General features: G+C 38.1%; 2 protein-coding genes across 2 annotated transcripts; one reads left to right on the forward strand and one right to left on the reverse strand.

The window, feature by feature from the left end:
• Positions 1-976: 976 nt before the first annotated feature.
• Positions 977-2981, reverse strand: htr1aa (5-hydroxytryptamine (serotonin) receptor 1A a). Its single transcript, XM_055169248.2, has one exon. The coding sequence runs from the start codon at positions 2519-2521 to the stop codon at positions 1313-1315; it is 1209 nt and encodes a 402-aa protein (XP_055025223.1). The 5' UTR covers positions 2522-2981; the 3' UTR covers positions 977-1312.
• Positions 2982-4035: 1054 nt separating this feature from the next.
• Positions 4036-11086, forward strand: rnf180a (ring finger protein 180a). The gene is made up of 5 exons (XM_055168605.2): positions 4036-6130; positions 9470-9701; positions 10089-10214; positions 10392-10507; positions 10599-11086. Exons 1-5 carry the CDS (start codon positions 5531-5533, stop codon positions 10692-10694), a joined length of 1170 nt encoding a protein of 389 aa, XP_055024580.2. The 5' UTR covers positions 4036-5530; the 3' UTR covers positions 10695-11086.
• The last annotated feature ends 3187 nt before the right edge of the window (positions 11087-14273 follow it).

Here is a 14273-nt window from a genome sequence, read left to right on the forward strand (position 1 = left end):
AAAATACTAACTCTTCCATTTATCTTTTTGACATTTACATTTTGCCAAGTTTCTCTGTGCTTAAAGCCTCAGGAAGTTGTACAGTAATAGTAACATTTTTGCATCATTGCTTTTTCTATCACACTGTGCATGTGACCACTGAACGCGAAATGTCACTGGAGATGAAGGAGTTGAAATAAGCAGATCGGAGAGGAAGTCTGTATCGATAGCTGCTGTTTGCCACAGACTTGTCTGAGGGTATTATACCGTTCACTGACAAATCCAGAATGCACAAAGGAGTTTTAATTTTTAATCACTTAAATTGCTTTGCTTTTGGACTTGCAGATTTAAGGGTCCTAAGATGCTGGTGTGATGGAGCGTGGCATGACTGCAGTATCAGAGTTACAGAAGGCCCATGGGTATTGGTCGAGCTGTGCCTGAGGCAAACTAATCATTGTGTGCTCTGATACCAACTGTCATGGTGGTTTAACACACAGTCCTAGTGCGAAACCTCACCTGGATTGCTTTACTTTGAAATCTGATGGAAAGATGAATAGTTTTATCTTGTTTTTATTGAATTGTTGATGTAAATGGTGACAGATGACAGCGCATGTGTATTTTTGGCTGGTTTGATTCTAACAATAATCGACTGTTTTGATTTATTTTGCAAATAAAAAGAATCACTTACTAATGTGTTGGAAAAAATTATTTTGATTTTTGTTCTGTACTCCTGCAGATGCCAGGCAATTGCATACGTTTTCTCTTTAATAAATGATTTGGATACTTTACAATTTATTTATTTTACTTTGTATTTCAAAGTCAGTCAAGTAATTTTAATAATATTGCTAAGCATTAAAAGAAAGAGAAATAATTACAGTAAATTGTCTTCATTAATTATCTGATGCATGGCTTTTGATATTTGTGCTCTGAGAATCCCTCAATGGTGCCGTACCCTGAACATTAATAACATACAGAAGAGAAACCATTTTTTTTTTGTTAAGAGCTTTATTGTTGAATGCAACAACGCAGACTTTTTGTTTTAATTGTGGTCTGACAGTTATCTGTCATCTGAATCTGTCCAGTGATATACTGTATGCAGTTTGTGCTGGAAGCAAAAAAACTTCACAGATAAACATATAGACAAGGACAGAGCTCTACCTCTTCTTGTGCTGTACTGCCCTTTTATGTCCTTTCGTATGAATGGCACTCGGTCATTATAATTTAACAATTGTTATTTAACAATCAATATCTGGATATTAGCATCCGTTAAATAGCTTTGTTCAAATAAAACAACTTTTGATGAGACGAGATGTTGCAGTTCCTCGCTGTAAGTTCATTGTCTGATACATTTGCATTTCAAGATTTTCTTAAACGCATTTTGAAAGTCTTTATTAAAGTACGCGTATATGACAGGATTCAACAGTGAGTTGGAGTATCCGAGCCAATTGATGACTGACCTCAGCCAATCCGGCATAAAGCAGTCGTCACAGAAAGGCAAAACAAGCGCCACTATGAAAAAGGGCAGCCAGCAGAAAATAAAGGTGCCCATAATGATTCCCAAAGTCTTTACAGTTTTGCGCTCTCTGGAGAGAGCAACTTTACGCTTCGCGTCCGTGTTTCTTTCATGTCTGTTCTCGAAGCATGGCTGCGGGTTGTTTGGCAGGGCAAGGTGGTTTCTGGAGATGCTTTGGACTTCTGTAATCTCAAACGATTCTCCGTCCTCGACGTGTTTCAGCGCTCCGTTTACGCACAGGCTGGGCTGCGGCTCCACGCTGCGCCTCCAGTTTTTGTTCACCTCGCCGTTCGCCCTCTTCGCAAACAACGACGGAGAAACGCTAAGGCATCTGTCTGCTATTTTTGCTTTCTCGGGTTTCTTCACCGTTTTCCTTATTCGAAACCTCGCCGCTTTGAATATCCTTCCGTAGAGTACCAACATGAGAATGAGGGGGATGTAAAAAGCTCCAAAAGTTGAGTAGATGGTGTACCCGTGGTCTTGGCTGATAGTGCACGCGTCTGGATCTGCCCGGTCCTCGGGTTTCCTCCAACCCAACATGGGCGGAATGGAGATGGAAAATCCTATGAGCCAGGTGAGGCTGATCAGGATAGCTGCCCTTTTGGGGGTCCTTTTATTTACATAGTCTATGGGATCAGTGATGGCCCAGTACCTGTCCAAAGCGATTGCGCACAGGTGCAGAATGGAAGATGTGCAACACAACACGTCTAGAGAGATAAACAGATCGCACATCTCCTGTCCCAATGTCCATTTGTTCAAAACCTGATACAGGGCCGCCATGGGTAGCACCAGCACCGACACCATGAGGTCCGTGACGGCCAAGGAGCCGATGAGATAGTTAGCCACATTCTGAAGCGATCTCTCCAAGGTGATTGCAGCAATTACGCACGCGTTTCCCAGTATGGCAAACAGAATTAACGCAGCCAGAAAAAGCGATGCGACTATTTGGTAACTCAGAGTAACTTCACTTACTATCGTCGTGTTCCCGTTCGATTCTTGAGTGTCTGTGGTGTTGTTGAAACTCTCCATGGCGAGAGCGCTCACGGTATTCACAAACAGTCCCGTACCCCAGTCTGGGTGTCCAGCGTCACCTCGCAGCTCCGAAGACGCATGGCGGTCTCTGGTCTCAGGAAGTGCTGCACACTGCTATCATTGGCGCCCGGTGACGAAGTGAATTCATTTATACGAGTCGTGCTGAGTGCGTCAGAGATGGCTGAGAGGTTGGCGCGCGCACTTGGGAACAGCAGTTGACGATCAGCTAGCTATACGTCTGTGCGCAAAGATTTAAACGCCAGGTTGTTCTACGGGTATGGTTTTTCCATTTAAGCATGTACGGAGATGAATGAATTATTTAGCAGTTGCTTTTATTTAAAGTTGTAGAAAGACATTCAAACCGTCGTAAGTTTCAGTTATAAGCAAATTGTTTTTTTCTTAACAAATTCTGATAAAGGCACGTCTCACGTGCTCAACAACATGCTTAGGTATTATTAAAGTAGTCTGTTATTGGGTTTTTTTTTTTGCTTTAACCACTAATTGAGACAAATAATAAATCACGTCAATAATGACGATGTTTGCAATAGTCTAATCATCTTGACGAATAATGCCATTATTGTAATAATTTATTCTAGAAATATTTTGGTAGTAAGAATAGCTGAGAAAATTCGCTTTCAGCACCACGGACAGCTCCCTGTGTTACACAGAACGGAAATTTGCTGCCATCTGCTGAGAACAGAGCAAAAGATGAAAGAAAATAATCACAGTGTATGCTGAACACAGATATTTCCCTCTACCAGCTCATTTACTGCTGGACGAAGTGATTCATGAAATATTCATGCATTTTACAACTTTGGCTTTTTCGCAGCGAACCAGTACAGAAGATTATTTGATACTAAATCATACGGACCTTCAACAAAATCATTGGCAAACATTATAGTATGTTAAAGATTAACTGATCATTAGTTAATAAATGCTTTATATATATATATATAATATTACAGGGTTAAATTATATTAATTATATTAATATTTATATATTTATATTTAATTATATTAAATTAAATTATATTAATTAACAATTTAATTAAAACTAAAAATAAATAAATAAATTACGAACATTTAAATTATGGTCTTACCTCTCTTTGGCACTTACCTCATCTTATAATATTACAGGGTTAAATTATATGAATTAACAATTTAATTAAAACTAAAAATAAATAAATAAATTGCATGCATTTAAATTCTGGTCTTACCTCTCTTTGGCACTTACCTCATCTTGAAGTCTTTTGGAGAGATTTAAGTCCTAAAGTCATTAGATTATAAATTAGGGTTTAATTTAATTTAGATTTAAGAGAGCCTGCAGATTTCTGCTATTTCCCAAGTGTAAAGGGCAAATACGGTAGCTGACACTTTATCTTATAATTTTAAATTATAAGATAAATAATATTTTTATTCAGTAATTTTACTGTAAAAATCCTGTATTTTCTGACTGTATTCTTTTTTTTACTTTTTTTTCTTTTTTTTCAAGAAAATAGAAGGGGAAAAAATCCAGACAGAACAAGGGACATCAGGCATAATCATCATAGATTAACAAAGATGCTCAAATATTAGCCTATTTCAAAAATACAGTATTGTAGACATATCTGTAAAATATACATTGATCATTTAGCATGCTCCCACAATGCACTGCAAAATACAGGAGTACTGTAATTTTCAAATTTTTCAAATCTATTGTAAATATTTACTGTAAAATGTACAGCAATTTGTTACAGTGCATGTAAAACAGAAAAGAAAAAGAAAAGGGAATAAATAAATGAAAAAACATAAATAAATAAAAAGCAAGGCATATACATCTCAAATTGTATTAAAAAAATACTTTTTTTTCCCAATATACACCACATTTCTCTCGTTTATGTCTCAGAGAGAAAGTCAAAATTCCATTACATGAATTTCCTTAACTATTTCTATCCATTCAGCAATTGTCGGCAAATCTATACTTAGCCATTTCCTTGTAATTGCTTTCTTGCTACCTGTTAAAAGTATTTGTTTCTGACTGTATTCTAATAAAGATGGTTCCTGTATACCTCAGTGGTAGAGCATTGTGTCAGCAGAGAAAAAGGTTATGGGAACACACATTCGTAAAATGTATGCTTTGTAATGCACTGTAAGTCGCTTTGGATAAAAGCGTCTGCCGAATGCATAAACATAAATATAATATATATAAATATAGTTATTAAAAGAAATTATATGGTAACTTACTATACAACTGCAAAAACAACAAAGCTAATGGTGGCCTATAAGCTGTTATATATACGATATATGTGCAAAAGTCTTTGGCCAAGATTATCATTAATTCTTAAACAATACGTGATAAATGTAGATCTCGTAATGTTAAACTGCTTGCAGTCGTTTATCTTTCAATACAGTTATATAGTTTTGTTTCATTGCTTACAAAAACAGTTTGACTTCTTCACTTGATTCACATTTAGGTTGAGTGAAACTTAAAAAATTTTTCATTTTTAATTGTCAGTTCAGTTCTCACTTCAAAACATTTGTAATTATTCTTGCAATTGTAAAATAACATAAAGTTACACTTGCAACTGTACTAAATCATTGATAAAGACCAAATAAAGTTGGCATCATTTAATTACAAACAAACACATCAGACATTTCATGTCTATCACGGTCCGTGACACTCATATGCTGCTATCTGTTCAGAGAAAAGAGCTGACTGTGTCTATTGAAAAGGTTGGTCTGGTTATTTCACCTAATTCTGCCACCCTTATTCCACAATGCATGCATTGTTGCTTGTTTAAATTCTATACGCCCCGAGGACAATTGTGTCGCTGAACTGCCACTATTTATGCAGCTTTGCCATTGTCAACAGTGCAAAATACCTCGGGGGGCCAGCATGTTCCTGCTGCCTCTGAGCGCTAGGCCTCATGTAATTTATATATTCTCTGGTCTGCTGTGGAGTGACTTTTGACTTGTTGGGTTTAGTGGGGGATGGATAGCTTCAAAAGTGAATTGTCCATTCTTGGAGATGGATTCACATGGAGTACTCGAGTGTACAGCCGACGCCTTGTGTCTGGAGGTCAGGCCTTTGCAGAGGGTCAGCGGTGTCAGACAAGCCCACAGGAAGGCCCTTAGCCTGGATTATACAGATGCCCATCGAGAGGCTAGAGGCGAAGAATCCCCAAGGAGATATTATGATCAGTTTTCTCCAGAGCATACGCTACGATCCAGCCACCAGACGTCCTCCTCCCCGTGCCATAGGACGAGTTCCTCTGCTCAGTCTTCTCGTGACAGGACCAGTATGTTCTCTAGGATGGTTGGGCTAGAACCTGTTGAGTCGAATATTATTAGAGACTCACAGATCTCCCCCGAGGATCAGGAAGCAGGCGGCTCTTTCAACTGCAGAGCTCCTCTGATGTCTGTCAGCAGCTCGGAGGAGGAACATGAGGTTGGAGAACAGACTGGCAGAGCTACAGCAGTGCTCAGCGTGGCTTCATCTCTGCTTACACCCACTCCCACCAGAGAGCGCAGGCTTAGTAAAAGAGAAAAAAAACGACTAAAGAGCCTGAGGAGAAGACAGAAGAGGAGAGAACGATGCAGACAGAGCCAGCTGCAAGAGAATTTGCAGGTGACACATACACACAAGTACACACAAGTATTTTTATTCATAGCCTGTGGGATTCACTGTATACATTTAAAAGTCCTTACATCAGAAGCTTAAAGTAAAAAGACAAAGTTATTGACAAAGATATGTAATGATCATTTCTATATGTGTAACTTTGATAACATATGCTCTTTAACATAAAGGTTTCTTTACGGTACCTTTTCTGGCTGTATATTGGTCAATTTGTGGTAATGTGGTGAGATTGTGAATTGCAACCAGCTGCTCAGTCCACAGCTCACCCCTCGCTTTCGAAACGCATAGGGAAGCTACGATAGCTGCCACACAACAAACACTTCATTGTCTGAGACAATGTAGTGACAAAACCATAGACTGTAAAAAAGATAGACCTAGTGTCTGAAGATCGTTTTTGAAGCTTAAATTAGGCAGTCCCTGTCGCCGCCATCTTGGCCGCGCGTCACCGTGCATCAGTGTTGGGGAAAGTTGCTTTTAAAAGTAATGCATTACAATATTACGTTACTCCCCAAAAAGGTAACTAATTGCGTTACTTAGTTACTTTCCATGGAAAGTAATGCTTACGTTACTTTTAAGTTATTTTTGCGTTACTTTTTCTTACTTGGCTGAGGCTTGATCTCTTTCAGGCCTTGCAGGTGTTTTTTTTTATCGCAAAAATGTCAAGCTCTGGCCTGCAATCTTGGTTTCTGACTCAAACTGTTCCCGCTCAGGTGCTCAGGTGCATAATTCTAGGTTAATATGTCCAGTTTAATTAAGTACATTATTTTATTTTTAAATTGAATTAATTAAACTGAAAAAGTAACTCTCATTACTTTTTGTAAAAAAAAGTAACTAAAATAATAATGTGTACATTTATAAAGTAATGCGTTACTTTACTCATTACTGCAGAAAAGTAATATTATTACGTTATGCGCATTACTTGTAATGCGTTACCCCCAACACTGCCGTGCATCACTGGCGGATATCCGAAAATGGGTAAAAAGGCAGGTCATGGGTGAAGCTGAGGTGACTGGTTGCTGAAACCACGCCCACCTAGCTCGACAGCAGTGACTGTTCAACTGTCACTCAAGTGGCCACGCCCTAATTATGCAGAACTTTAAAGCCTAATATAATTCAAACGGATGAGCTTACAAAAGAATTCACCCCCCTCACAGTTGCATGAAGGGCAAACTTCTTTTTGTACCAGGCTGTAAACATGTTATTTTCTGCTGTAAAGTTGGGCATTTTAACATGGGGGTCTATGGGAATTGACTCCTTTTTGTAGCCAGCCTCTTTAAAACACTTCCGTATTGGCTTCATCAGAGAGATCGGAAGGTTGCCCCTCGGACAAAACGTGCTTTATAGAACAATTTGTCTGTTTTAAGGTTACTGTAAAAACATGGCGGCACAAAATGGTGACTTCCATGTAAGGGGACCTGCAGTGTATGTATATGAAAACGGCTCATTCTAGGGTAATAAAAACAATACAGTTTATTATGTAGGGACTTTATACAACACTGAGAATATATAGTTTTGTATATTATATTGCATTTCTGTCAAGAGATCCTTCTAAAAGTTACACATTGCACCTTTAACATTCTCATAGACTTCCAAATGTTTCTTTGGAGCAACCAAAAATGCTCCCTGTAGCATCGCTCAAAAAAACCCTTTAAGGACCTTTATTTTTTAGGAGATATTTTGCGTGATGTGTTGGTGTTAACACAATTTTTATGGCAAATGACAAAACAAAGAAAAAGAATAGAGTGAAAACAAGCAAAGGGCAATATTTAAAGTTGTAATGATATAATACTGCAATATATAATGTGCATTATAAATGTATAATACATTATATATTGTAATGTAACTATTAAATACACCAGTTATGTGTTTGATAAATGATTAGTTCAGTATTGATCCTTTTCCAGTAGAGGGCAGCTTTTAACAATCAACAGGTTCTGCACTAAAGAGTCTCAATTTAATGCAATAATGTCATTGAGCAGTGTTAACCCACACCCAATCACTTCTCTTTGAATTAAAAAACTTTAAACATTTAAATAAATACAAAATGAATAAATATAATAAACTACTCCTGTATACCCATCCGACTAAAAGTATTCTTGGAAATCACGAACCAGAGATGATCTCTCTGAAACAGTGTTGGTCCTATAGCCGTGTTATCTGATTACCAGTACTCAAGAGGAATGATGTCATGCTGCCCACTCATTTGTCATTGTCTCTTGGGTTTAAGTGGAGTATGTTGTGATTTGGTAGGAGGGAAGTATAAGGACCCTTCAAACAGGTATCCCAAAATTTCTTTCAGTGGCACTAATTCTGGTAGTGGGCTATATTGCGTTTGCTTTTCTTTATCAGTGTTTTAACCACACTGAATTATCAAAGAGAACATGGAAAGTATTAATTTAATAAAGATTATATCATTATTAATTCATTAAGAATGAGCCTGCGGCGTGATAAATGACTTTTCAAAAGTACAAAATATTTAATGACTCCAAAATAGTATTAGGGCATGAAAGCTGCATGAACAGTATCAGGGAAAGTTTAAAATAGTTTTAGATCAAGTAGAATGTAGTCTGTTGAAGATTTCAGATCAAACTTAACACCTATTATATTAGTTATAATTAGTGCTGGGCAAAAATTTACATAAACATAATATACAAGTGTGTTCTGTGTGTAATTATTATTATTTATTATAAATTCATGTATGTATTTAAAAAACATTTACATGTGTATATATATATATTATTATTTTGATATATACATTTTTTTTAATATATAAATTAAACAATTCTGAAATGTATGTGTGTGTGTGTTTAAATATACATAATAATTACACATAGCACACATTATGCAAAAATGTACTTTTATTTTGTATGCGATTAATCGCGATTAATCTTTGCCCAGCACTTTGAATGCAATGTATTTTTGCATGTAAGAGGAGGGGTTTCGACTTTGTTGCTGCTGTTAACAGGACTTTTTTGTGGCAATGTCTTGATGTCCTCACAATGAGTTCCTGTGCTGTTAAGAGGGTTGTGAAGTCGTTTATGAGATGTGCATTTGGTGATAATGACACACCTAGGGAACGAGGGGCAGCGTCCCTATAGGCCCTTGAGGGTGTGATTGTTGTAATTATGCAGACGGGCCCTGTGCTCCAGAAGGGGTCATGTGTGGGAGACAAAACCACTACTTATGTGTCTGTATGGAAAAGTCCAAAATAGGACATTCCCGGTGTTCTTGTGATAAAATGTTAAACTTTAGTAACTCTAGTACTTTAGTAAAGGTGAACCTGACCAGATTGTTTAGTTTAATACTGAGTCATTTTTCTCTCTGTTGAAGAGCTCTACAGGGAACCCATCTAGCAGCAGTGAGGATGAAGTGTTACCAGGGCCGGATCGTGAAGGCTACATCTGTGCTGTATGTCTGGATGTCTACTTCAGTCCATACATGTGCCACCCCTGCAGCCACATCTTCTGTGAACCTTGTCTGCGGACGCTGGCCAAAAACTGCCCCACTAACACACCCTGTCCTTTGTGCAGAACCACCATTACACATGTTTTCTTCCAGAAAGGTTTGTTTCAAACATTTTTAGAGGAATGTGAAAATAGGAGTTTGGTGAAAGCTTTATTTGTCCACTCACTGAAAGCCCCATTGAAGAGACAGTAAATTAACAATTTAAAATTACAATATATTTGTATTTATCCATAAAACGTTGAAAGCTCTTAACGGAGGTTGAACAGAATTCAAGGCTGTTTTGTTGATTGCCAGACTAAAGCTAATGTAACGCAGATAACTTGATAAAATCAGGCAGATGGAACTGATCTGAGGTATGTTTGTAAATAAATCCATATAAAATGAGTCTGGGTTTTTCTAATTCACACTGACCAATTATTACTAATAGCACTGAGCGCACTGATGATTCATAGATTAATAAATTGACACATCCCACTCTTCACAGATCTAAACCATACAGCACGTACATTCTTCCCAAAGGAATACCTGTCTCGAAAGCAGACCTTCCAGAAAGCAAGCTGTGCGAAATGGCCCCTTCCGAGCTGCCGTAAAATGTTTCGAATGTTTGGAGGTAAAACTACATTTTTCGGAGGATACAATGTCTGAAACAAATAAAAATGGGAATAGCATTAAGATAACACGAATACCATTGTCAAAATGAGATATTCTTCAAATTGCAATTATACTCAGAAATTAACATAATGTTATTCTTCTATTTTCACCTTTCCTATCTATCTACTTGTCTTAGGCTTTCAAAGACAGCCAAGTCCAACTGGCAGGCGACAGTTCCCTCGCGGCGGATACAGGCTCGATGCCTTTAACTTTGAGGATGATTCGCATGGCTGGCGATTTGACATGGACATGGTGATCATCTATATATACTCTGTCAACTGGGTCATTGGCTTCATTATCTTCTGCTGCTTCTGTTATTTCTTCTTCTCTTCCTTTTAAAAAGAGGTGCATGAAAGCTGTCTGCAGTGTACAGTATAAGACCTTTCATACCAATACAGAAGACAGGCAAGTAGGCCTACATATATTGGACTATCAGTGACAGGAATGCATTCATCCAATTGAAATTTGAGAGTATGATCAAGAATGAATGTAAAATGTAATGAATTTTGAGTTTGGGGTTTGCCTAATATGTAGCCAGAGCTTTGACTAACGCTTAAGCACACTTATTTCACAAGTTGTATTTACAGTGGCCCTAAAATGAATTTGGGTAAGAACTGCGAATACTTTAATAAAGTCTTTTTTTACAAATCATTTGTGCTACTTTAACCTATCCATATTGAATACTTAAAATGGTTTGCTCTGGTTTATTTCTTCTTTTTTTTGCTCAAATGGCCATGATTTTTATCTGTTCTCAATAACCAATGCTGTGTTTACATTGTGTGATAATTCTTCTGAAATAAGAAGTACCTTCAAGATTTATTAGAAATAATTTACTATTAATTTGAATTCTACTGCATGTGACCCTGAACTACAAAACCAGTCTTAAGTCGCATGAGTATATTTCTATCAATAGCCATCAATACACTGTCTTTTTTATGACAAAAATTATGTAAAGTTCATGTTCCATAAAGATATTTTGTAAATATATCAAAACTTTATTTTTGTGAGTGGATGCAGTTGCTAATATGAACTATATACACTCACCTAAAGGATTAATAGGAACACCATACTAATAATGTGTTTGACCCACTTTTGCCTTCATAATTCTTAATTTTCTTAATTCACATGGCATTGATTCAACAAGGTGCTGAAAGTACAGTATTCTTTAGAAATGTTGGCCCATATTGATAGGATACCATCTTGCAGTTGATGGAGATTTGTGGGATTCTCTATTGGGTTGAGATCTGGTGACTGTGGGGGCCATTTTAGTACAGTGAACTCATTGTTCAAGAAACCAATTTGAAATGATTCAAGCTTTGTGACATGGTGCATTATCCTGCTGGAAGTAGCCATCAGAGGATGGGTACATGGTGGTCATAAAGGGATGGACATGGTCAGAAACAATGCTCAGGTAGGGCGTGGCATTTAAACGATGCCCAATTGGCACTAATGGGCCTAAAGTGTGCCAAACAAACCTCCCCCACACCATTACACCACCACCAGCAGCCTGCACAGTGGTAACAAGGCATGATGGATCCATGTTCTCATTCTGTTTACGCCAAATTCTGACTCTACCATCTTAATGTCTCAACAGAAATCAAGACTCATCAGACCAGGCAACATTTTTCCAGTCTTCAACTGTCCACTTTTGGTGAGCTCGTGCAAATTGTAGCCTCTTTTTCCTATTTGTAGTGGATATGAGGTGTACCCAGTGGGGTCTTCTGTTGTTGTAGCCCATCCGCCTCAAGGTTGTGCGTGTTGTGGCTTCACAAATGCTTTGCTGCATACCTCGGTTGTAACGAGTGGTTCTTTCAGTCAAAGTTGCTCTTCTATCAGCTTGAATCAGTCGGCCCATTCTCCTCTGACCTCTAGCATCAACAAGGCATTTTCGCCCACAGGACTGCCGCATTCTGGATGTTTTTTTTCTCTTTTCACACCATTCTTTGTAAACCCTAGAAATGGTTGTGCGTGAAAATCCCAGTTACTGAGCAGATTGTGAAATACCCCGACTGGCCCGTCTTGCACCAACAACCATTCCACGCTCAAAATTGCTTAAATCACCTTATTTTCCCATTCTGACATTCAGTTTGGAGTTCAGGAGATTGTCTTGACCAGGACAACACCGCTAAAGGCATAGAAGCAACTGCCATGTGATTGGTTGACTAGATAATTGCATTAATGAGAAATTGAACAGGTGTTCCTAATAATCCTTTAGACGAGTATATATATATATAAATATTAGTTATAGTAGTGACCTTTAGTTTTGAGCTATTATAGTATACTGGAAATCTATACAAATATTCATACTGAAAATCTTTCAGTCACTGAAAGTCTATGTCTGTGTTCTCAAGGTACCTCCAAGCTATCTTGATCTAAAGCACACTGTTTCATAAGTGTTCATTTGTGATTGGCTCTCTCCTGGTATACACATTATCCTGTCTTCTCTTTAGGCACCTTGGTTACCAACATGTCCATCATATCACATTTAGTCATTTCAATCGCTGCACAACACAGAAAGATTAGACTGGTTACATTGGTACCATCACAAACACAATGACATACAGTGTTATTACAACAAAAGGCGTAGGCTGCCATTAAAGCTGTCTAATATTAGATCTCCTCTCATTTCTTGCTTTTTATACAATGAGGATTCATTACAATTAAAAGCTTGAGTCAACCACTAGTACATTTCCTTGTACATTTCCTTAAGTAGATGTTTTTAATGCATATTTAATACTAAATATCATTTGAGATGATCTCCACTGGAAACTTACCAGACACAGACAAGCGGTCTGAGACTGTCAATGTCCATTTCATGTTTTAGGCCATTGATAAGCTTTCCTGACTTAAAATAGTTGATTAGAAGGGTTGATACTATCACAGCATTTTTAAGATTAAAGGGCCCTATGTGTTTTCAGCAATATTAAAATAGTCTCTGGTATCCCCAGAATGTGTCTGTAAAGCTTTAGCTTAAAATACACCACAGATCTTTTATTATACGATGTTGAACATGGCCATCAGTGGCTGCAATGACAAACACGCTGTTTTTGTGTGTGTCTCTTTAAATGCAAAGAATGTTTTTGTTCCCCTCCCCGTATGCAAAGTATACTCTTTGCTTTGTTTGGACTACATCAAAACACATGTCTCTGGCAGAAGGTTGAACTTATGTGCTCATAAGGCGGAGTCTTTGAGCGTTCATGGGTGGGACTTAATCAACATGACATCACATTGCTAGCAGCCTGTTTGTGTGACTGTTGCGGTATAAATGAGATTACACGAAGAAGAATAGATGTATTTGTATAATAACAGGATGTTTCTGCACACACTGGCGACTCATTTTCTGCTAGAAACACATTTAAAAGTGCATTTTTTAGGTTAGGGGGGCTTTAAACAGTTGGGGGCAGCTAGAACATTATGTAACTTAAAGGTGCAGTGTGTAAATTTTAGCGACATCTAGTGGTGAGGTTGCAAATTGCAACCAACGGCTCAGTCCACTGCCTAACCCTCACTTTTGAAATGCATTAAGAAGCTACGATAGCCACCACCAGGGACGGATTGGTAATCTGTGCGTTCTGGAAAAGTCCAGAACGGCCGTTCAACGGAGGGCCGTTGCCCGGCCGTCGGCAAAAAAGTCTAATAACACAATATGAACAGCCAACAGCAGGGGCACTAATACGATCACTTATTTGATGCTACGTGTAAAAAAAACGAGGAAGAGTCGGCCTACTAGCTAGCCGTGATTGGTCCACGGATTCTTGGAATTCGCGAGCCTGAATTCGCGAGCCTGAGCATCCACAGCCTGGTCATGATGAGGGACTGACAGAGTTAACTTCACATCAGCAAGAGTAAGTGCCAGTAGTAGCAGGACATGTGACATTATAATATAATATACACAATATAAAAATAAATAAAACTCGCATGAAAATTAACGTAATGCGCAACTACTGTTAGAGAGAGACGTGATGAGAGTGTGCCCGCGCGCGTGCGTGTGTAGAGAGAGAGAGGCGCGGGCGCGATT

This window comes from Misgurnus anguillicaudatus, chromosome 5 (genome assembly GCF_027580225.2).
Source record: "Misgurnus anguillicaudatus chromosome 5, ASM2758022v2, whole genome shotgun sequence".
In the NCBI taxonomy this organism is placed as follows: domain Eukaryota; kingdom Metazoa; phylum Chordata; class Actinopteri; order Cypriniformes; family Cobitidae; genus Misgurnus; species Misgurnus anguillicaudatus.